At 56.7% G+C, this 21,598-nt stretch overlaps 1 protein-coding gene across 1 annotated transcript in view; it reads right to left on the minus strand.

Annotated features, from left to right (window-relative positions):
• Positions 1–2,721: 2,721 nt before the first annotated feature.
• OLFML2A (olfactomedin-like 2A) overlaps positions 2,722–21,598 on the minus strand; it is a 31,903-nt gene continuing 13,026 nt past the window's right edge. The window contains exons 3-8 of the mRNA XM_004677345.2: positions 17,468–17,575; positions 13,195–13,404; positions 10,643–10,892; positions 8,679–8,900; positions 7,212–7,397; positions 2,722–5,885 (exon numbers count right to left, since the gene is read on the minus strand). Of these exons, the coding sequence (XP_004677402.1) occupies positions 5,281–5,885; positions 7,212–7,397; positions 8,679–8,900; positions 10,643–10,892; positions 13,195–13,404; positions 17,468–17,575 (1,581 nt within the window). The 3' untranslated portion in view covers positions 2,722–5,280. The remainder of the gene's footprint in view (positions 5,886–7,211; positions 7,398–8,678; positions 8,901–10,642; positions 10,893–13,194; positions 13,405–17,467; positions 17,576–21,598) is intronic.

The raw sequence follows: 21,598 nt of genomic DNA on the forward strand, positions 1-21,598 counted from the left end.
TGCCATTCAGATGCCAGTGAGGGGAGACAGACGCTAGTTAGTAAATTAGTGAGGACTTGCTAGCAAAGAGCCAAGAGGCCATGAGACTGGGGCCAGCTTCAGACTCTGCCTAGGGGGACAGCATCCCCCCTGCGCCATTTTAGCTGAGACCTGAGCCACCAGGAGGAGGTTCCCTGCAGAGGGAGCTGCTGGTGATACAAGGGCAGGAAGGTGGGGCAGCAGAGGGCTGAGGGGGCTGGTGAAGGGCGAGGGGGCTCGGGCTCAGGTGACCCGAGGCCCAGCTGTCTGGCCGGCCTGTGCGGTGAGAGCGGCCTGGTCCCTCAGCCCTGGCTGTAGAGTGGCCCTGTGCTTCTGGCCAGTCTGTCCAGTGGGGAATAGGACCCTGCTCATCCCCAGGGGCCGTAGGGACAGAGCTCATCGGCTCTGCAGAGGCTGGGCTGCAGTTGGGGTAGGTCGGGGAGGGCAGGCCACGTTGCAGGGTGACTTTGCACACACGCCTCTGTGTGAGTGTGTAGCCTGTGTGTGTCCGGAGAGGTTGTTTTCTGTTTTTTAAAAAAGATTTATTTACGTATACAGGAGCTGGCGTCTAGGCCAGAGGTGCAGGGGTGGGGGTGGGGGGTGAGAGGATTCCCCTGAGACAGAGTGGGGAGCAGAACGGGTGGACCCACTGAAACACACTGCTGAGGGGAGCAGCGGAGAGACAGGAGAGGTCTGCTGCGCCCTGTGGGTGACTCCCTGGGATCTGCGGAGAGCTTCACAGTGCAGACCTAACCCCTTGCATCATCTGGGGACCCCCTGGAGAGGTGGTTTTAAATCCAGGTCACCGAGCAGTGGTTTGAGAGAGCTCTTCCGAGTACCTGAGGACTGGCGAAGGCTGGCCACCCCGCCCTCTGATTGCACCAAGGACTGTGTGTCTCTTGCTGCTAATTCACCCTTTATGTCCCCTGAGATCTTGCTTATCTCCCTTTTCCCACCAAGGGCAGTTGGGGGGCTCACAGGCATGGTATCCACTGGGATGTAATCCACAGGAACTCACCTTGAATTGGGGATCACTGACTTTCCTATTGTAGTATTTTTCCTTTAACAAGGAGGAATTTTTTTTTAAAGATTTATTTATTTGTACATACAGAACTGGGGTACAGGCCAAAAATGTGGAGGGAGAGAGGATTCACCAGAGACAGGTAGGGGAAAAGAACAAGAAGATCGTGAAGTACACTGCTGAGGGGAGCAGTGGGCAGGCCAGGAGAGGTCTGCCACGCCATGTGGTCACCTCCAGGGCAGGGATCGAACCCACGCGGAAGTGGCTTTAGCTTCTTAGTGCTGTGCTTTAACCCGCTGCACCACCAGGGAGGGCCAACAAGGAAGAATTTTTTAATAAGTGTAGAAAGCTCCTCTTTAAGTAAGTCAAAGGAATTAACCAGAAAGTCCTGACGATGGTAAAAGCAAACCCAACACGGAGGCTCGGTGATTCCCTGAAACTGGGGAGACGTGGGAGATGCTCAGCGTCCTCCCCACAAGACTCTCTTTCTCCCCTGGGAGTATCTTCCCTTGTTCTGACTACTCCCTCAGCCCCATATTCTCTGACTCAGGGACCAGTGTGAACAGCGGTCTCGCTCTGCAGCGGGCCCAAGGGACCGGGGGGGGGGGGTTGTGGGAGCTGAGCCAGCAGGGGTCTGACTTACACCTGAGTTAGATTCTGCGCTAGTTCATTATTCAAAACTGGCCCCAAGAACTGTACAAAGACAAAGTCAAGTGACCTAAAATATTTTCTCAAGTTATTAAATGTGCATTACGATGAGGAAGCAGAACACTTAGTCAAGATTTTAAATCAAGTTTTTCATCATGTATTTATTTAGATATATGCCACCTTGTTGCAAAAAAAAGATACCTGGCAATTTACAAAAACAGATAAAATACCATAGGAGTAAAGAAATCAAGGAAAAGCAGAAGCTTAGAGTGAAGCCAGAGTCTAGTAGGCGACTAGTACAATTGTTAAACATCCTCTCACATGTGACTTTGAGCTCCCTAGTGGCCAAAGCAAAAAAAGTTACAACTGTTAGTTTGGGGCTTTGGTATAAACAGACCTAGCTCAAATCGTGACCCTCCTACTTGTTTGATCTGTAACCCTGAGCAGTTGCTCAACCTCGGAATCTGAGGTTCACTACCTGGAAGGCAGTCCTTGGTGGTCCCTGGATGAATCAGTGATGTCTGCAACAGTGCCTCCTCGCTCTAGGAGCTGCTGCCTGGGCAAAAGGACTTGCTCAAGCTTGCAGCAAGTAAGAGGTGGAGTCCACCCAGGACTCCCTAACCCCATCCCGTGTCGAGGCCTTTTGTCACCAAGTGGGTCTCGTGCTGTCACGGGGGGGGGGGTGCTTTGGAACACCTGTGCCCTCAAATCATTCCTAGCAAAACCCCACGGTGTCTGCCCTCAAGGCAGAGACCCCCGCTATTTCCTCCCAGACAGATTAGATATTAAGACATGGAAATCTCTAGTGGAGGCAAAGGTTACGGCCAAAGTCTCTTGATGAGCCATATGCACAAACAGCAGAGGAAACTTCCTCTGGCTTCGAGGCTGCGGTTGGTAAAAAATGCCAGCCATGCCCAGTCCAGGTCTGTCCTTGTCTGAAGTACCTGTTGCAAAATGAGGTAAGGTCCAAGAGGGGTCAGGTTTGCTTGAAACTTCACAAATTTGCAGTTGTGGGCAGGCTCCAGTCTCCCCCCCCCCCCCCCCCCAACAAGCCCCTCCAGCCTCCTACCCCTGGCAGAACAAAACTTGATTGAGAATTTTCCTTTCTCTGTTAAGGTACATTCAGCTTCATTCTGAATGTGACTGGAGGTTATCACTCCTTGGCTTGGCATTCAAGGCTCTTTAACCAGCTAATTCCGACCTCCTTCTTGAGTATCCTGTGTGGATGCACCCCGTGGGCTGACCACATGGCCACCGTTTCTGGGACTGCCCCTAGGGCGGCCTGCAAGCGGAGAACAGAACTGATGGATCCTGGAATTCTGACCTGGCCAGAGATGAAAGTGCCGAGTCCCCTTGGGTAAGTCCCTCCACCTCAGCGTCCTCACCTGTGAAATGGGCACAGGTAGCTTCTCTACTTCCCACTGTGAAGATGCAAGGGGAGCAGTCAGGTGACCCACACAGGGGTTGGGAGTCGTGTCTCCTGGCTTTACAGCATGGCTTTCCACCCAACTGTCTACATGAAAATGACTGTTCCCTGGGCCTCACTTCTACCATCTGTACAATGAGAAACCACCACCCCGCTCCATAACCCTTGTATTAAAGACAGAAGGGCCTGGGGAAGTCTGAGGGCTGCAGCCAGCATCCTCCTCAGATAACAATTGTGCTTGTTTAGTTTTTCAAAATAGACTCTTACTTTTCCCTTTTCAAAATCATGAAGAAAGTGGGGCCTCTACTCGTGTCGCATGGTTGGGTTGTGATATCACGAAAGGCACAGCCTTGTAAACCCCACACCCAGGGCCCAGGGAAAGGCCGGGCCGTGCAGCCCCTGAGGAGTGTCCGCAGAGCCCATGGGTGGGGGAGCTGGATGGCCACCGCTGTGAGTCAGGCCCTGGTTGGCCGGCATCCTCATTCCCCTTTATTTCAGGGGTGAGTTACAGCTTAAACCAAATGTCACCTGACTGAGCCTGCAAAGAACACAGCCTGCACAAAGTGCATTTCCTTCAGCTGCGCTTCCTGGCCTGGCACCATGCGTTCAAATGTACAGCTACCCAGGAGCTGGCGGGGTGGAGTGTGGCCGGGAGTAGTGTGGGGCTCAGAAGTCGACACCCTCCAAGATGTTGAGCTGGCTCGGTGCTGGGGGCTTAGTGCCTTTCCAGGCAGAGCCGCCTCGAAGCCAGGAGAATAAAGAATATAGACAGGGCCCTTCTGGAAAGAAAGGGCCTATGTCCTGTTGCTAGTTGACCCCAAGCCGCCGTCCAAACCTTTGCATTTCTCCTCTGGTGAAACAGGGAACGGGACTGGAGAACGTCTCCCCTTGAAACACTACTTGGCTCAGAGTATTGTCCTAAGCAGATCAGGGCAGCCCGAAGGCTCTTGTTTCCCGGGCGCCTGGGTCTGAGGCTCCTGGAAGCCAGCAGAGTTCCAGGCCGGGCGTTTGTGCATTCTCAGCCCCAGTTCTGGTTGGGGGCAATGCTGGCCCCAACATCTCCAAAACTGGGGAGCCCTGGTCCACATAGCCCCCTTTCTTCCCTCCTAGCTTCCACCCTTGGCTTTTCCCTGCAGCCACAGGCTGAAGGCTTCCGGTGGACCTGCCTGCTCACATTTCTCCGCTGTCCCCTGCCCCCAGACTGCTAGGCCACCCATAAATGACCAGGCCAGCTCGGACAAAGGAAGCCTGCTTTGTCCTGGTACCAGCCTGGCTTTGGGTCTTGCGCATAGTCTTGGATCTTTCCCTGAGTACATAAAGGCTGTGGGCCGTGGGTCCAAAGACCAGAGAGAAAGGACAAGGTGGATCCCAAGTCCGAGGCTCTGGGAAGGATGGCCCTGAAGCCTGGCTAGGGCTGGAGCCAGCGCTCTGGTGGAGGGGGCGCCTGGGGCCTGGCCCAGCCCCTACCCCAGCAGGCTGCTGCCTGCAGCCTTCTCAGCTGCTGCAGAAACAAATGACGGCACTGGTGAAGAGTAAGAAAATGAGTACAGAGGGAGGGAAACCTTGGAGCGGGGGCCGGTGTATTTTCTTAGGGTGTGGTTTCTGCTCAGTGGCTGGGTGACCACGGATGTTTGGAATGCAGTTGGACAGCGGGTGGGGTGAGGATGGGAGACTGGCCAAAGGCAAAGAGCAGAGCCACTAGCCAAGGGGCCCAAAGTCCAGGGCTGGGGTGACGCACAGGCTTCAAACTTAACGGATGGGTCCCAAGGCCCAGGGGAGGCCCGGGGTGGGGATGGGGGCGAGGAGGGGAGGCCTGAAGGTAGGGGAGAGCATGGTGCATTCCCCCCAGCTGTACAGTGGGGCTGTGGGGCGAACACAGCCTGCCTCGGCCAAACGGGGGCCCTTTAGGCGGGGACAGTTGCGTCTGAGCCTCAGTGCCCTCCTCCATTAAACAGGCTGACGGCTCTCCCCTCCCAGGAGGCCTGGGGAGGAGGAGGCGGCTGCTGCAGGTGCTTGGCACATGCTGTGCAGTGGACGGGATTACTATTCCACTCGCTGCTAGGGAGCTCTACCCTGGCCAGGCCACTGGCCTAGCAGGAGGCCCAGGCCTGGCCTCGAATAAATATCCACAGCGGGGAGCCCTGTGCCCACTGGGAGCACGCGGGGCTCAGACCACGAAGTGCAGGGCGTAGGTGAGCTGGTGGCCGTTGTCCCAGGCGTACAGCACGCGCTCCTTGGGATTGTAGTCCACCTGGGTGGTGTAGGCGTGCTCGTTGACGAAGGGCAGCTGCGGGCGGGCGTCCGTGCCCGTGTGCGTGTCGAAGGCGTAGGCCACCTGGCCCTCGTGCTGGTTGTAGGTGTCCACGGCGTACAGGATGCCGCACACCAGGAAGCAGTTCCCGTAGGAGTTGCGCCGCAGCCGCGTCTTCCACGTGGCCTCCCGCTGCACCGAGAGGTCGCCGGGGTCCAGGCGGCTCAGCACGATCACCTCGGCCTGCGCGTCGTCGCGGTCATCCACGGCAGGGTAGATGACCCACAGGCCGCTCTCGTCCACGGCGAAGTCGATGTCCGAGTGGCCGCGCCACTTCCAGGGTGTGGTGTCCTCGTACACCACATCGGGCAGCAGCGCCCAGGCGGCCACGAAGCGCTGGTGCAGGTCGTACTTGATGATGTTCTTGGTGAAGGCGCGGTTGTAGTAGAAGGCGCCGCGGTAGACCACGTGGCCTGTGCCGATCCAGTTGTAGGGCAGCTTGTACATGTTGCTCCAGCGGCCTGCACGGAGGGCGAGGGCGGAGGGTTACCGCACGCTGCAGGGCGACCCCTGCGCCCTCAGTCTACCCTCTGGACCCCCAGGCCCTTGAGTCACCCGAACAATGGATAGGGAGGGTGCTCGGGGCCATGGTGCTCTCACGTCAAGCCCCATGAAGGAGGAGGCGCTCTTAGGGTCCCTTGTGGGAGTATAAGACAGGCTGAGAAGATTCAGGGTCACCCCCTGACAGAATGGCCCAGCCAGGGTTTGGACAAAGCCTCCCATCTGCCCATGCTTCCTCGTAGGGTCTTTGCCTGTGCTGTTCCTTCTGTCTCGGCTGCCATTCCCCACCGGCTCTGCCTGCGGCAAGGCCTTATCTGTTGGAGCTTGCAATCAAATGACCCTCCTCCAGGAAGCCTTCCCTGATCTCTCCAGGCTTGCGTGAGGGGCCTCTCCTCCGGCTCCCATAGAAACCCTCTGTGCTAGCACTGGAGCGGGCTCCTTGTTGAGCTGCAGGAAGCAGAGACCTGATCAATTTTGACAGGAAGGAGGAAGGCCTCTGGCTATTCCAGGTCACACCCCCTGACTTTCATGATAAGTCCAGACAGCTTGATGTGGCTCCCCAGACCTGCTGCAACCCACTCACTGCATTCCGCCAGCTCCCTTCTCGGAGGCCATGCTTCTCTGGCTGCCGGGCCTCTCTGTGCTGGGCCTTCTCGCTGGACACCTCTCCCTTCTGCAGGACTGCTCCTGCTCTGTTTCCAGGCTCGGCTCAGCAGCACCTCCCCTGGGAAGCCTTCCCTGATCTCCAGGCTGGGTTACCAGCGCCCTCAACTCTCCCTGTAATGCTATGCTGCACTTACTTCTCTGAATTCTGGAGGAAGGGTCGGAGCTAAGTGACCCATCCCCCCACCAGGCTCCAGATCTGATAACAAAATTTCTGCCCTTCCCTATGCTAATAGCCCCATGCTGGCCTCTGCCCAGATCTGCAGCCCCTCCTAAGGCCTGGGGCCCTGGCAAACAGGGTGATAACCCCACCTCCAGACCTAGGAAGATGCCACAGCTGATACGCACAGGGTGACTAGCAGGGAATCAGAACTCAAGGGTGTTGTTTACCAATACTGAGCAACTCCATGAGGGCACCCCTCTTGTTCACCCCAACAAAGTCCTGGCCAGCCCACATGGGACACCCACAGAGCCCCTCCTTGGGGTGACTGACTATTCAGAACTAGACCAATTAGGAAATCTGGACCACAGGACACCACAGGGCAAGGGAGGCCCCTGTCTCCATGGTGGACCCACCCCTGGCTACCCTCGCCCTGCCCCACCCCACTTCTGGGGTCCCTGACCTTGCTTGAAGTTCTCCAGGTTTCGGAACTCCACCAGGCTGTTTCCGTAATAGTAGTTGGTGACGTAGATCCTGTCGTCCTGGGCAGTGGGGTCCTTCATCCAGGCTCCCTCGTGGCGCCCATAGCTGTGGTGCCTCACCGGGGGGTCCACGGCCCGCAGGGTGCCCTCACAGCTGGCTTCTCTGCCTATGGGGGGTGAGGGGTGCAGCCTCGGGTACACAGACCACAGGCCCCATGCCGTCGAGGTCTGATTCAGTCCCTCCTGATGTTTTGCTGACACCTCTACCCCCATTCTTCCTTCATTTGAAAAGCCATCTCCGGGCCCTCCCTGGTGGCACAGGGGTTAAAGTGCAGCACTGTGAAGCTGTCTGCAGCCACTGCCGTAGGAGTCCGATCCCCGGCCAGGGAGTGACCCACACGGCACAGCAGGCCTCTCCCCACGGCTCCCCTCAGCAGTGTATTTCAGTCCATCTGCCTGTTCTGTTCCCCCCCACTCTGTCTCTGGTGAAGCCTCTCACCCCCCTGCACCTCTGGCCTGTACCCCAGCTCTGTATGCATAAATAAATACATCTAAAAAAAAAAAAAGGCCATCTTGATCATGGCAGAAAACACGGACCATTCAGACAAAAGGACAATAAAGAAAATGAAAATCATTCCAAATCCCATTGTCCAAAGAAGTGGGGTTACTTCCTTCTTTTTTTTTCTTTGCATGTACACTCACGCAGCATACTTTAAAAAAACCCTCCCGAACAGTTTTATGTATCCTGTTTTCCCTCCACTGAGCAATTTCTCACATCATTAGTGGCCCTTTAATGACAAGTCTTCGGGCTCCACCAGGCAGCTGTGCCCTCTCCCTTACTCAGCCCGTCCTCCCAGGAGTGGCCTTTCAGTTTTTTCGTTTTCTGACTTTAGAAATAAGCTGTGAGGAGGCCAGATCAGCTGCAGCTGTGGTCACCTCACTAGTGGCAACTTCAGGAAAGATTCCTGGAAGTGGACGGGACCTGGGCTTGTATGACAGGTAGCCATATGCCCCCCAGCCTCGGCTTGCTGGCGTCACGAGAAACATCTCTACGCAGAGACAAGCCCAGGAGACAGCATGGGGCCAGAGAATGAGCAGGGGGCGTTAAGAAATGGCAAGAGTTGCTGGGCTTGGTGATGGGATTCTAGGGAATGTCTGGAGAAGAATTTGTTGAAATTACTGTTTTTATCTAAATGTGGTCAAAGGTTTTCTGTAAGGGTCAGACAGCAAGCATTTTAGACTTTCCAGACTGTGCAATGTCCGATCCATTCTTCTCGCTCTCTCTTTTTTTCTAACAACCCTTTACAAATAAAAGAGCCATTCTTACCTGGAGGGCTTTGCTGAAGGAAAAACAACAACAAGAAACCAAACTACAGATAAACAACCTGCCAGGCCGCAGGCTTTTTGGCCAAGGCTGTGGCTTGCTGGCCTCGGTCAGGTCTACTCACCTTGGCTGGGGACATCGGGGTGGGAAGGCGGCTCGGTGGGCAGGGGACGAGTGGAGGGCGTGGCGGTGGGGGTGGGCTGCGAGGTGGGGGAGTCCCGGGCCACGTCCGCCCTCTCTGAAGCCCCCGGCCCAGTCTCATCACCCTCAGCAGAGTTGGGTTCTGGTGGTCTGCCTTCCGTCCTGGGGGGCGGCTCCAGCCGGGAAGTGCCCTTGAGGGCGTTGTCTGTGGAGAGAAGACCAGGAGCTGACTCCCTGCTGCCCAAGGCTCTCCCAGGATCAGTGGACTCCCAGCTCTGGGGTCCTGGGGCAGACTCAGGGGGCCCAGGGGACCTTGACTGGGGATGTCTGCCTGGGACCTCCAAGTAGGAGGTGGGGAGCTGGGGAGGCCTTTGTGGGCAGCAGACTGGCTCTGCTCCCCCACGCTGAGTAGCCGCCGCAGTCTCCCTGCCTCAGTGGGGCTCAGTGCCCTGCTCTGTAAAATGAGAGGCGCCGTCACCTGGTTAGGCTGTTGCAATGACTCAAGGGGGTGGGGGTGGGCTGTAAGGTGGGGGAGCCCCAGGCCACGGGGCTCTGCACAGATCCTGGCAAGCAACATCACACTCAATGTCACACAACCAGGTGACAGAGACGCTTCGGCCCTGGGAACAGAATGGAGAAGGTGCTGAAGGCAGCCGCTGACCTGGGCTCTGCCACTAATTCTCTGTGAAACCCGCGCGGGTCCTGCCGCTGCTCTGAACTGATTTCCCGGCCTGGACCAGGTGTGAGAGGACCCGGAAGCCAGGGCAGGTGACGGTGCCACAGTTATGGTGCCAGTCCTGCCCCAGGGGACGCATCGAGGCCTCTTGTGAGGACAGGGCAGCTGTCTGACGCCTTGCTTCCCCCCCCCCAACGTCCCTCTGTCGGGGGGCTAGCTGGCCCTGCTGTGTGGCAACGCGGACTCCTCTGTGATGGTGCACACTGTGGTCAGGTGGCCCCGGGCCTGCGCTCGGGAGCCTGCCAGGGCAGCATCACATGCCGCAGCTGTTCCTGGCCAGTGCCCCAGCCAGGGTCAGAGGTCTGGGCAGCAGCCAGGATGAGCTGGCAGGACTTGGGCCAGCAGCTGACACCAGGGGTTGGAGGAAGAGGCCCTGAGCCCCCGGGAGATGCAGAAACAAGGGAGTCCTTGGAGGAGTCTCTCACAGTTCCACGGCCCGGCGCCTTGGACATGTGCTGGGCAAGGGGCGGCCCCAAGGAGGTATCGGCAGAACCCAGGAAGGGGCACGACTTGGGATAGCACTCAGGGTCACTGGAAGAGAACAGGCATCTGGAGAGGGGGTTCGGGGGAGGGATGAGAAGCCACACCAGCAGGGATGGCTCAGAAATGTGGGGACTCTTAGAACTCATCTCTTGTCTCGCCATTTACTGCTTTGTTGCCCTGCTCTGTGATCTGGCGGAAGCACAGACTCCACCCATACAGTAGTCTGTGGGGTCTCCTTTGGGGAAAGAAGGGGGAGGAGCTGGGGAATCTCCAGGGCCAGTCTGGAAAAGAGAGGGACCCCCAAAGACTCCACATCCCTTGCCAGGAGGCTGGCCCGGCTGTAGCCCCGGGCTTCTCCCACCCCACCCCTGGCATCACTCCTGGGTATGTTTGTTCCCACTAGACTGTGAGCTTCATGGAGGCAGAGACTTCTCGGGGCATATGAGTACAGACTGTCAGCAAAGCTTTGAATGAAAAGGAAACATCCAGCGGGGGGGGTGGTGGGGGGGAGACACCTGTAAATACTGGAGAAGCACCCAGGGGCCCTTTGAAACAGATTCAGCATTTCACCCCAATCCCTCCATGAAGGGGGTGAGCAAACAGCACCAGCAGTAACGAGTCGAGGTGAAGTCTGGGTCAGTCCGACCCAAGAGAAGAGCCCGGACTGGGTGGAGGGGGCGCCCCCTGCTAACTGCACCCCGCAAGGTTCCAGTTCTCCTCCAGCTCACCGGACGCGGCCTGGGCGGCTTCCTTCTTGCCTGCCTTGTAGTAGGTGATGCCTCGGATCACAGCCTGCTGCTGGGCCAGGGCCCGGGGCCTGGCGGTGGGCTGGGCAGGTCTGCCCTTGCTGTCCTCCCTCCTGAGCTTCTCTGCCTTCAGCAGTTTCTCCTTAGGAGGTCTTGGGCGGCCCCTGTCCACGAAGCTCTTCTGCACATTGCTGTACTTGTCGGCATCTTTGCTTCTCCCTCCAGCCGTGTCCTGGAGAGAAGGGAGGCTCAGATTTACAGGGGACATGAGAGATGATATGGGGGCTGATGGAGGCGAGGCATGGGGGGAGCGCTGCAGACCCCACGCCTCACGTGCTCACGGTCACAGCCTCCTCCACAGCTAGGGTGGGCCTCAGTTTCCCCCTGTGGCCCTCTAGCTGCCCTGCAGGCTTGAAGCCCAGCCTGAGGCTGGATTTCTGACCCATTTCCCAACTGCTGCCCTCCCCTCCCCCAGCCCAGGGAGGAGGTCCCAGTGGCCAGCTCCCTGGGAGGCAGCCCATCACCAGCTCAGCTTCCCATCTGTCGTTCTCACTCACTGGTCTTTGTGGGGGACAGGAGAGGCTCTCAGGCCCATAGCAGGGTGACCCACTTACCCAGGGTGACCCATTCACCCCACTCGTTCCTAGTTTTAGTACTGAAAAAATCTGTGTCCGGGGCATCCCTTCCACCCCCCTGCCAGTTGGGACACCTGGTCACCCTGGCAGTAGGGTGCAGAGCTTGATGTTTGGTAAGTTCTGTTATTTTCTCTTCCTTTTATTTTTACTTGCTTTTTAATAGTCCCAAGGCCTTTTATTTTTCTCCCACCCATCCTGTCACGGATTCCCAGCGAGCGGGCCCAGCAGCCCAGTGATCTCCGCATGGCGCAGGCTGGGCCTCAGTGGGTCCCAAGCACCTTTGTGCTCAGCGTCCTTTTGGGTCCTGGCCACTTTCTGCCAGCGCTTCAGGACTCTCTCTCGGCTCTGCCTGTGCTCCCTGTGCTCAGTTATAGAAGTGGGTTCTCTTGGCCAGAATCTTGCCCTTGAATCTTGGCGTTGCAACACTAACCGCATGCTGGGTAACACCACAGACGCTTCCCGTGTTGCCATGGCAACAGGCGGGGCCTTCCGTTTTGAACACCGTCCATCCCCTTGATGCCCACAGCACCGCCTTTCCTGTAGATTCTTGTGAATGTGGCCAGAGGGGCACCCCATGTTTTCCGGAAGGCCCCGAGGACGCGGGCGGGGCACCTCCTCTTTCCCGTTGTGTCGTTCCTTCTGGGACTGCCTGGGGATGGCGGTTCCGGCCCGTGGGCTATTTTCCACCCTCTTAAATACACCCGTGCTGGCCTGGCACAAGAACACAGGGCCAGTGACGCCACCCATTGTTAGGCCGATTTCCAGGAGATTCGGCAATTGGGGTATCTGGCCGCCTTCACGCCCATGGACTGGCGCAGGAGTGGGCAGGAAGCCAGTGTGGGCCAGGGAACAGGGCTTCCTCCAGCTTTATCGGGCTCGAGGTGGTTCCAGACACAAACTTCCCATCACACGGTGCCAGACCAGGCACGGGGTGGAGGGGAAGAGCCTGGCCCGGTGGCCGCCCCCTTTCCAGGCTTCCTCGTCCCCAGCTGGGCCGGGCGCATCCCTCCTTGTACACACAGGTGGGGACGGGGTGAACTGGGGTCGTGTCTGGGCGGAAGTCAGGTTGGAGTAGTCATTCTTTCTTCCCTGGCTCACCAACACGAGGCTGGGGTGCAGAGTGCAGGGGCTGTGTCCTGCCCCTCTTCCCCCCCCCAGAAGGGCCCAAAGGACCGGAAAGGGGCGGACATCCAGACGGTGCTGCAATTGCCTTTCATACCGCCGGACGGGGTGTGTCCATCTTTCTAATCTTCTGCCCAGGGGAAGGGCCTTTCCGCCATCTGTCTGTCTGTTGGAGGGGGCCTTCTGCAAGTGTGCTCAAGGTGTGCTGCGTGTTGGGGGTGACTCTGCCAATGGCACAGCCGGTGCCTGGCTCTGGCTGCTCTGCACGGGAACTGGGCACGTCTGGATGTGCCGTGCGGGAATTCTCAGTCCCGGGTTGGGCTGCCCGAGTTGAGTAAGTCTGCAGGGCCCCTGAGGCAGGACCCACCTACCCTGAGCAGGCCTGACCTAGCCAGGCACCCACCTGCAGCAGGGAAGTCTGGAAGTGTTGGCTTGCAGCCCACCTGGTGTCCCAGGCCAGGCAGGAAGGGACGTCACCACAGCTCTCCACTGGTTTGGAGAAGTGACTGAGGAGACTGCCCACCCCGGCTCAGGGAATGGACCCCTCGGCTGCACGCCCACGTCTTCCTGGCTCCCCTGAGCTGACTGCACTCAGTCTATAGCAGGCTCCCAGCCCACGCACACCTGCCCCGCATGGGCTTTCCATCTGTGCCCGCCCTCAGTCCTGTCCTACAACCAGAAACCCCCACCCCCAACTGGTGCTCAGGGCCGGGGTGCTGGCATACTGGCTCCTAAGCCCACCCACTCTGCCCCCCACAACCAGCACCCCAGTCCCACCTGAGCTTTGCTGCCTGGGCCAGCAGCGGGGACAGCGATGGGGACTGGGGCCCCGTCCTTCTGCAGCAGCTGGAGGTTCAGGCTGGAGAGTTCCTTCTTGATGCTCGTCATGATGGCCGAGTGGTTCTCGTAGCGTTGCAGCTGCTCACTGATGTGCTGCATGCTCTCCTTCACCACCTCGTTCTCCCGGCTCAGGTTGGCCTTGATGCTCTGTGGGGGGAGGGCCCAAGGTTTTTCATCGGACCCTCTCTTGTTTTGGGGGCAGACACTCCAGCCATCAAGCTTGGTGGCCCCGTCTGCTGACAGGGGCTTGTAAGGACAGGAAGGGCAAGCATGCTGCTCAGAGACCCTGTTGTTACTTTTTTAAAAAAAAATTTATGCATACAGAACTGGGGTACAAGCCTGAGATGCAGGGGCAGTGAGAGGATTCACCAGAGACAGAGTGGGGAGCAGAGTAGGCAGTTTGATGAAGTACACAGCTAGGGAAGCTGTGGCCAGCTTGCAGTGCTGCATCCTAACCCATTGTGCCACCAGGGCGGGTCTGGTACTCTTTTTTTTTGATAAAAAAAAAAAAACGAATGAACAAAAATACAGTACTTCTCTACAATAGCTGGGACATGGAAGCAGCCAGGATCTCCTTCTGTGGATGAAAAAGATCAAAAAGAGATGGAATAGCCATGCCGTGGAATATTACACAGCCATAACAAAGGCTGAAACTCAGCCATTTTCAACAAAATGGAGGAAAGGTTCAAGTTGTATGTGGCAAAAAGTCAGGATGATAAAAACAAATATTAGACAATTCAATGACACAAAGCACTTCCAAAACTTACTGGCCATCAGCACATGTCCTGTGAACCCTGAGGTGAAGAGGGAGAGGCAGGGGGCGGGGGTGGGGCAAGGGGACACAGGGCGGTGGTGGGAAAAAGAAATTTTAAAAAAGTAGAAAAACGACAACGACAGACTGGGAGGAAATGTCTGTAACAAAGGCACAGCCGTCTAATGGCCAGTATGTGCAGACACGATAGACTGGTGAGTAGAGTGTGCTCATGACACTGGATTAAAAAGACGTAACTGGGTCCAGAAAGTATCTCCCCCACTTTTTCCTTAGCGGTGCCATTGTTACAGCCTCCTTCCTTTCCTCGGTCCCTCCTTCCCTTTCCTCTTTCCCTCCTTTTTAAGCTCTGTCCTTTTCCCCTGGTCCTGTTTTGGGGAGAGCTCCAAGTCTGTCTGTATGCACCCCCATTCCTGCTACTGGCCATTGTGCACATGCGCCATATTTTAGTGTCTGGTCTGTTATGGGTGGCCACATAAGTTGCTAGCAGTCTTTTGCTACTTTATATTTGCCTTTTAGTTTCACATAAATAAGTAAATATGTACAAACACACTTCTTTTTTGTAAAATATGCAAATAGTGGCGATCTGGGGCTTTGCTGTGGGTGAGTCTCCAAACCTTCCTCATCTCCAAGCCTTGGGCTGCTCTCCTGTTGGCTTCTCCACAGCACTGGCCCCCCCCTGAGCCCCCACTCTTGCTCTCCTGACTCACCTTGTCGCCCCCTTGCTGCAGACCCTGCCAGGCGTTTGCCAGCCCCAGCCCCCTGAGACTCTACCCCTGGTTCTGAATCCTGTTGAGAATAGAGGGGCTGTTAAGAAGCACCCTACTCCTCTCTCAGTGGACCCCCGCTTAGCTAGGGGTGCCCATCACCAGGCTGTTGCCCAAACAGGCCCAGTTCCTGAAGGCAGGACTCAGGAAACCTGGGCAGCCTGGCAGGTATTGGCTCCAGGTCCCCAAAGCACCGGCAGGTCTGGGGAGTGTGTGGAATGTCTTTGTCTGAGTCTACTTTTTTCCCCCTTAAAAATTTGTCGGGCCCTCCCTGGTGGCGCAGCAGGTTAAAGCACAGCCCTAAGAAGCTAAAACCACTTCAGCATGAGTTCGATCCCTGCCCCGGTGGTGATCACATGGCGTGGCAGACCTCTCCTGTCTCCCTGCTGCTCCCCTCAGCAGTGTACTTCGCCAGCCAGCCTGTCCTGCTCCCCACTCTGTCTCAGGGGAATCCTCTCACGGCCCCTGTACCTCTGGCCTGCCCCCCAGTTCTGTATGCATAAATAAATCTTTAAAAAAAATTGTCTATTGGCCCTCCCTGGTGGCGCAGCGGGTTAAAGCACAGCACTGAGAATCTGAAGCCACTTCCGCATGAGTTCGATTCCTGCCTGCCGCCTGCCCCGGAGGAGACCACATGGCGAGCCAGACCTCTCCTGACCCGCCCGCTGCTCCCCTCAGCAGTGTACTTCGTCAATCTGCCTGTTCTGCTCCCCACTCTGTCTCTGGTGAAGCCTCTCACCGCCACACCTCTGGCCTGTACCCCAGTTCTTGAGTGCACAAATAAATACATCTTTGAAAACAAACAAAGAGCCACTTTGCCCCAATGTGCTCAGGAATGTGCGTCGGCTGTGTGGGCGTCTTGAGATTCCCGCCCCCTTGGCCCAGTAAGACTTTATGCATACAAGAAATGGGGTACAGGCCAGAGGTGTGGGGGATAAGAGGAATCCCCAGAGACAGAGTGGGGAACATAAAAGACAGACTGACTGAAGCACACTGCTGAGGGGAGCAGCGGGGGGACAGGAGAGGTCTGCTGTGTCATGTGCCTCAGCTGCCTGGCCTGGGATGGAACTGGTGCCACAGGGCTGCGACAGCTTCATGGTGCTGAGACTTAACCCCTTGTGCTACCAGCGAGGCCTGCGTCTAATTCTTAGCTGAAGTAGGGCCACTACTGGAGCACATGCAGGAAGCATCTCTTTGCTGGGAAGCTGCAAAGTATCAGAATTAGGCATCTGGATTTCACTGACAAAGGTTCTTCGAGAGGAGAAGATGAACCGAAAAGGATACAGGTGCAGCCGGCCCTGGGCGTGAAGCGTCAGGGCCCAGGGGCCGCAGGGCAGGAGTCGGGCAGAGCAGGGTTCACGTCCTTGGTCTCTGCTCCCTGGCTGGGTTACCCTAAGCTAATGACTTTACCTCTCTGAGCTTCAGATTTCTTGCTGGTAAAATGAGGATCATTATGATCTTAACAACTAAATGTCGGGGTTACTGAGAGGAAGTGGGGGGCTGCCGTGGGAGAGGGCCTTGCGAACTAGCTCCCAGGGGAGTCAGGGTGGCCGTGTCTCAGCCTCGGCTCTGTGGCTTTGCCGCGGTGTGTGTGGGCGCTCGTTCTGTGCATTGCAGGACATCAGTGGCTCCCTGGCCTCCACCCATCCAAGCCAATAGCTTCTCCCCCCTCCCCTCCCAAACTGACAACCGAAAACATCTCCAGATATTGCCAACTCTTTCCCAGGGTGCAAAATTGCCTCTGGTTCTGAATCGCTGACGAAGGGAAGAGAGCAGAGAGAAGCAGGTACCCCAAGTGGCTGCCTGGATCCTGGGTTTTTTCCTTGGGCGAGTCTCCCCTCCTGCCAGGGCCAGCAAAAGGCTTGTTTCCCACAGAGTCTCACTTAGTGAACAGAAGCAAAATACAGATAATGCAAAACAGAAGATAATTCACAAATCATTTCTCTGTGTCTGCGGAAATCATGTCTGATTTGTTCCAGCCCCAGCAGACATTTCCTTAGATCCTCTGGCTCAGTTATGTGATGTGAGTTCACATTTCCTAAGATTACAAGAGGAGCGGCCACAGCGGGAGACGGTCAGTGCACCCGGAGAGCTGGGCAGGACCAGGCACAGGAAGTGTCCGTAAGTCGTAGAAAAGCAGCAGTTGCTACCTCTGTCCCTGCCGGCCAGCGCCTGGCTCATGGACGACGCAGCAAGCGCCTTTTGAATAATTAAGGCCACTGTGACCCCAACCTTGGGGACGAGAGAGGGGTTAGTCTCCCACCCGGGGTACAGGATGCCCAGGTTGCCCCCTCCTTCTGCAAAGGAAGTGGGGAAGGAAGCCCCCACGCCCGCTCCTGGCAGCTGCATGTATGTCCCTAGGCTCCAGCCGCCGGCAGAGGCAGGATGCAGGAAACAGGCGGCCGCCAGGCTGTGCCAGCTCCGGTGACCCCGACCCTCCAGCCTCAGCTTCCACGTTCACCCCGCTCCGTCCCTGTCCCCGGGGCAGTCCCTGCCAGCGTTCTTTCCCTGTCACCCACCCAGCCTTCCAGAACCCTCTATCTCTGTCCAGCTGCACGGGGGTCCAGCTTCCTGTGGCCACCAGGGCCAGGTCGGAGTTGCCCGGACCCCTTTGGAACAGCCCTCACTCCCAGCACTGTACCGCCTTGACCCCCGGCTCCAACCCCGCTCTCACCTCTTCCAAGGTGTCCATCTGGGAGGCCACCTTGCGGACGTAGGCGTGCACTTTCATCAGGTCCAAGCTGTACAACGTGCCCTCCAGCAGGTCCACCATGGACTGCAGCTGCGGGGAAGACAGAGGCTTAGGGGACAGGCCCAGCGCAGAGGAGCCCGCCACCGTCCAGAGCGCCAGACGGCCTCCTCGGGCCTCCACGCTCGCTGGCCCCAGCCTGCCAGCAGTCAGGAAAAAGCAACCGATGTCATCTAGGCGCATTGCCCAGTGCAGGAACCACGCAGGGGCGTTATGGCGTTCTCCTGCTTCATCCTCGCAACCGCCCCACCAGTCACCTGCAGTTGCTCCCCCACACCCCCCGGGGGCCCTCTTTCTCTCATGCCCATCCCCAGCTTTGACATGTACCCCTTGGAGCAGACTGCATCCCTGAATCTTCAGAGAGCTGCGTTAGGGCCCTCCCTGGTGGTGCAAGGGGTTAAAGTGCAGCATTAGGAAGCTGTCTGCAGCCACTAATTGCAACAGGAGTTCGATCCTGGCCAGAGAGTGACCCACAGGGCGCAGCAGACCTCTCCTGTCCTGCTCCCTGCTCCCCTCAGCAGTGCATTTCAGTAGATCCACTTTTCTGCTCCCCACTCTGTCTCTGGGAAATCTTCTCACTCTCCCCCCACCCCACACACTTCTGGCCTGTACCCCAGTTCTTGAGTGCACAAATAAATACATCTTTGAAAACAAACAAAGAGCCACTTTGCCCCAATGTGCTCAGGAATGTGCGTCGGCTGTGTGGGCGTCTTGAGATTCCCGCCCCCTTGGCCCAGTAAGACAACTGAGCGGATCCTCACTCTCCAGCATGCCCTGGGGCTGAGGCTGGCACCTGGCCAGAGATAACACCCTGGCTGGGCTCCCCCCAGCCCCCCACTAGGGGGTTCCCATCTGCATTTTGGTGATAGTTTCTTCTAAGAATCACCTGCACGTGAATCACTCGCCTCAGGGTCTGCTTCCAGGGACCCTGCCTAAGACCAGGTTTGGGCAACTTTTATCTTCATCTGACAGATTGGGAAGCCGCAGCTGGGGGAGGTGACCCAACTTGTCCAGGCCACCTGGCTGTGTGGGGTGCAGCCCCAAATGGAAGCCAGAGGGGTATAACCCAAACCTGTCTCCTACCGTGCTGATGGGGCCTGTCTTATGTTCAGATGGGGAAACTGAGGCCGTGAGGGGAGTAGGGAGTAGGGTCAGTGGGGATGCTAGGCATCTGTTGCCCAGCCCGGGGCTCTCCCCTGCAGCTGCTCCTTCCCTGCCCTCCCTGCCACCCTTTAAGCGTAGGGCACTTCCCTGCAGATGACCAAGACGAGGCCAGAGCATCAGGGAAACTGGAAACTGGCTTCCCCGGGTTTCCCAGGGTGCTGCGGGGCCTCAGCATTTCCTGTGACTGAGCAGGTGGTGGGGTGCCCCTGTCTGGTCCCCACCAGCTGTTTGCAAAACAGACTCACTCCCCAGCCACCCCCAACCTGGGGTGTTCAGGTTGTTTAAGCCAGAGAGCGCTTCTCCCATCAGACTCTAAAGCAGAAATGAGGGCGTGGGGGTGGGCTCTAATGGAACAGGGGCAGGGCCTTGCATCTTCCTGCTCCTTTGCAAACTCACTCAGGCCCTGAGGGTTGCATGGCACCCCAGGGCTCTGTGGAACACACTTTGAGAAATAGACATTGGCCTCTAAGATGTCCCAGCTTCCTTCTCTGTGGGGTGCAGGACGGAGTGGGCATGTGGCAAGGGCTGGTGAGTGCTCTCACCCTCCCCCCACCTCTGGTCTGTAGCCCAGCTTCACTGTGCTTGGCCCAGGTCTCTGCCCTGCCATGTAACTGACCTGCCTCTCTGCTGCCCCGCGTGGCCCTTCATCTGCGCTTGGCTTGGCATTCGGACCCTCCAGACCAGCCCTCCCACTCTCTGGCCTCAGCAAATGCTTGCTCTGGGCCTAAGGACAGTGACGAACTAGACAGACGCAGGTCTTTGCAGACACAGGAAGTGACACAGGGGCCGTGAACCACCGTGGCTGGGCTTATCTGGGAGCAGCTGGGGCTGAGCAGGCCGCCAGGAGGAAGCTTTGTTTGAGCCGAGTTCTGAAAGTGGAGCACAGATCAGGCAGAGGTGGCCAGGGAAGGACATTCCGGGGACAGGGACAGCTCGTGCAAAGGTCTGACGGGGAGAAGCCCTGCTTCTCGAAGTGTGGTCTGCGGGCCAGTGCCGGGCCACACTGCTGGTTACTAGTCCGAATTATAACATGTGAAAGGGGGGTTTGATAAACTTTAAGAGTCATTTGACAGAAAGTTTGTATCTGTTGACTCTATGTGGAAAACGGGGCTTGCATTTCACGTGTCTGCTTATAATTTCATTTCATTTTTCTTTTTTTAACATTGACTTATTTTTTATGTGTTTAAGAACTGGGGTGCAGACCAGACGTGGGGGTGGTGAGGGGACTCACTAGAGACAGACCAGGGAGAAGAACAGGCAGAGTGATTGAAATACACTGCTGAGGGGAGCAATGGACACAGGAGAGGTCTGTACCATGTGGATCACTCCCTGGCTGGAGATCGAACTTGTGCTGTGGTGGCTGTGGAAAGCTTCACAGTGCTGCGCTTTAACCCATTGTGCCACCAGGGAGGGCCCTCATTTGATGTTCCTAGTAGTATTTTTCAAAGTATTTTTTACCAAAGTATTGGTCTTTGATAGATTTTTAAACAACAGGTCTTTTGCCACAGATAGTTTGAGAAACACTGTGTTGGAAGTGTTGACAGGTGCTGGAGCACAGGGAAGCCTCCTGCGCCACAGAATGCCCTCATTTCTCCTCTGTCTGACAGACTCCTTCACATCCCTCAAAACCCAGGTGTAGTGTTATCATCTCCTCCGGGTTCCCACGGTACCTGAGACATCCCTTGGCTTAGCACAATAACACTGTTGCGGTCAGAAGCTGTATCGCCACAAGACTGGGGGTTCTGAAAGGGTAGGGCCATGTCTGGTTCATGTCCCTAGAGAAAGTGGCCAGGGGCAGGCCCTTGCAGACAACCTTCCCAAGCAAAGGGATCAGGGATGGCCTCCCTCCTCTTGAAAGCCGCAGCTAACGCCAAGCCACAGGTGGAGTCCTTAGCTTGAGGGATGCGGTTAGGGTAGAGTCAAGGGGTGGGAATAGGGCAGGTGCGCCAGCCCCCCCTCCTTTCTGGGCTCCCCCTAATGTGCTCCCCTAGGGACTCCTATTCCAGCCTCATGCTGATGCAGGGAGAGCCAAGGTGATGGAGAGGCCTCTGCTGCCTCTGGGTTCCATCAGGCATCAGCCCCTTCTCCCATGAAGGAAAATGTCCTTCTTTTCCCCATGTGCTGGGTCAACCCCGTTACCAACCACTGCGATCCTCTAAGGTTGACTGAAAAGCCCAGGCCACTGTGCATGGAAAAGGTCTAAGGGGCAGTGGGCTCCTGGCTGAGAGAGCTGCCAGGTGACCCCACCAGTAGACACAGGGCCACAGCAGGGAATTTCTGGGTTCAACTGTTAGTGCCACTAATTTCTTGTGTGATCTCAGTTGATCGTAGACCTCCTCTGGACATTAGATTCCCTCATAAGTAATGCCGAGGCCAAAAGTTCTCTGTCAGATGGGTTGTGGTAAATTAGCCAGCGTCGCTGACATGGTTTTGTGTGTAGCCTGTGTTGAGGCTGCTTGGAGTTTGGTTATGGAGGAGTGGATCTGAGTAGAAGTTGGATTTGTCCTGAGACTAAAGTCTGGCTATGCATGGCCTTGGGGTTTGGAGTCTGAGGTGTGGCCCTAGGGACTGCGATCCAGCCACTGCCAAGTTGTCAATAGGCCCTTGGCTTAAAATTCAAACACCCTTCCTCTAACTTTGAGAGTTTGGTATTCATTCAGTTGTTACAAAACTAAAACTGGAGTTAAATTGAAAGGAACGGCTTTTAGCCCAGTGTTGGAAGAAATATTCTGTCTCTGTCTGTGTGGCTTGGATGCAGAGCTGCTGACTTTTTTCCAGGCCGCCTCAAACAGTGGGCCATCCTGGAACACAGAGACAGCGTTTCCTTCCAGAGAGGGAAGGCAGGCTTAGCACTCACTTTAAGAGATTTAGACTCCGGCCCTCCCTGGTGGC

The sequence above is a fragment of the Condylura cristata genome, unplaced genomic scaffold (genome assembly GCF_000260355.1).
Source record: "Condylura cristata isolate star-nosed mole 26May11 unplaced genomic scaffold, ConCri1.0 scaffold00006, whole genome shotgun sequence".
NCBI lineage: Eukaryota > Metazoa > Chordata > Mammalia > Eulipotyphla > Talpidae > Condylura > Condylura cristata.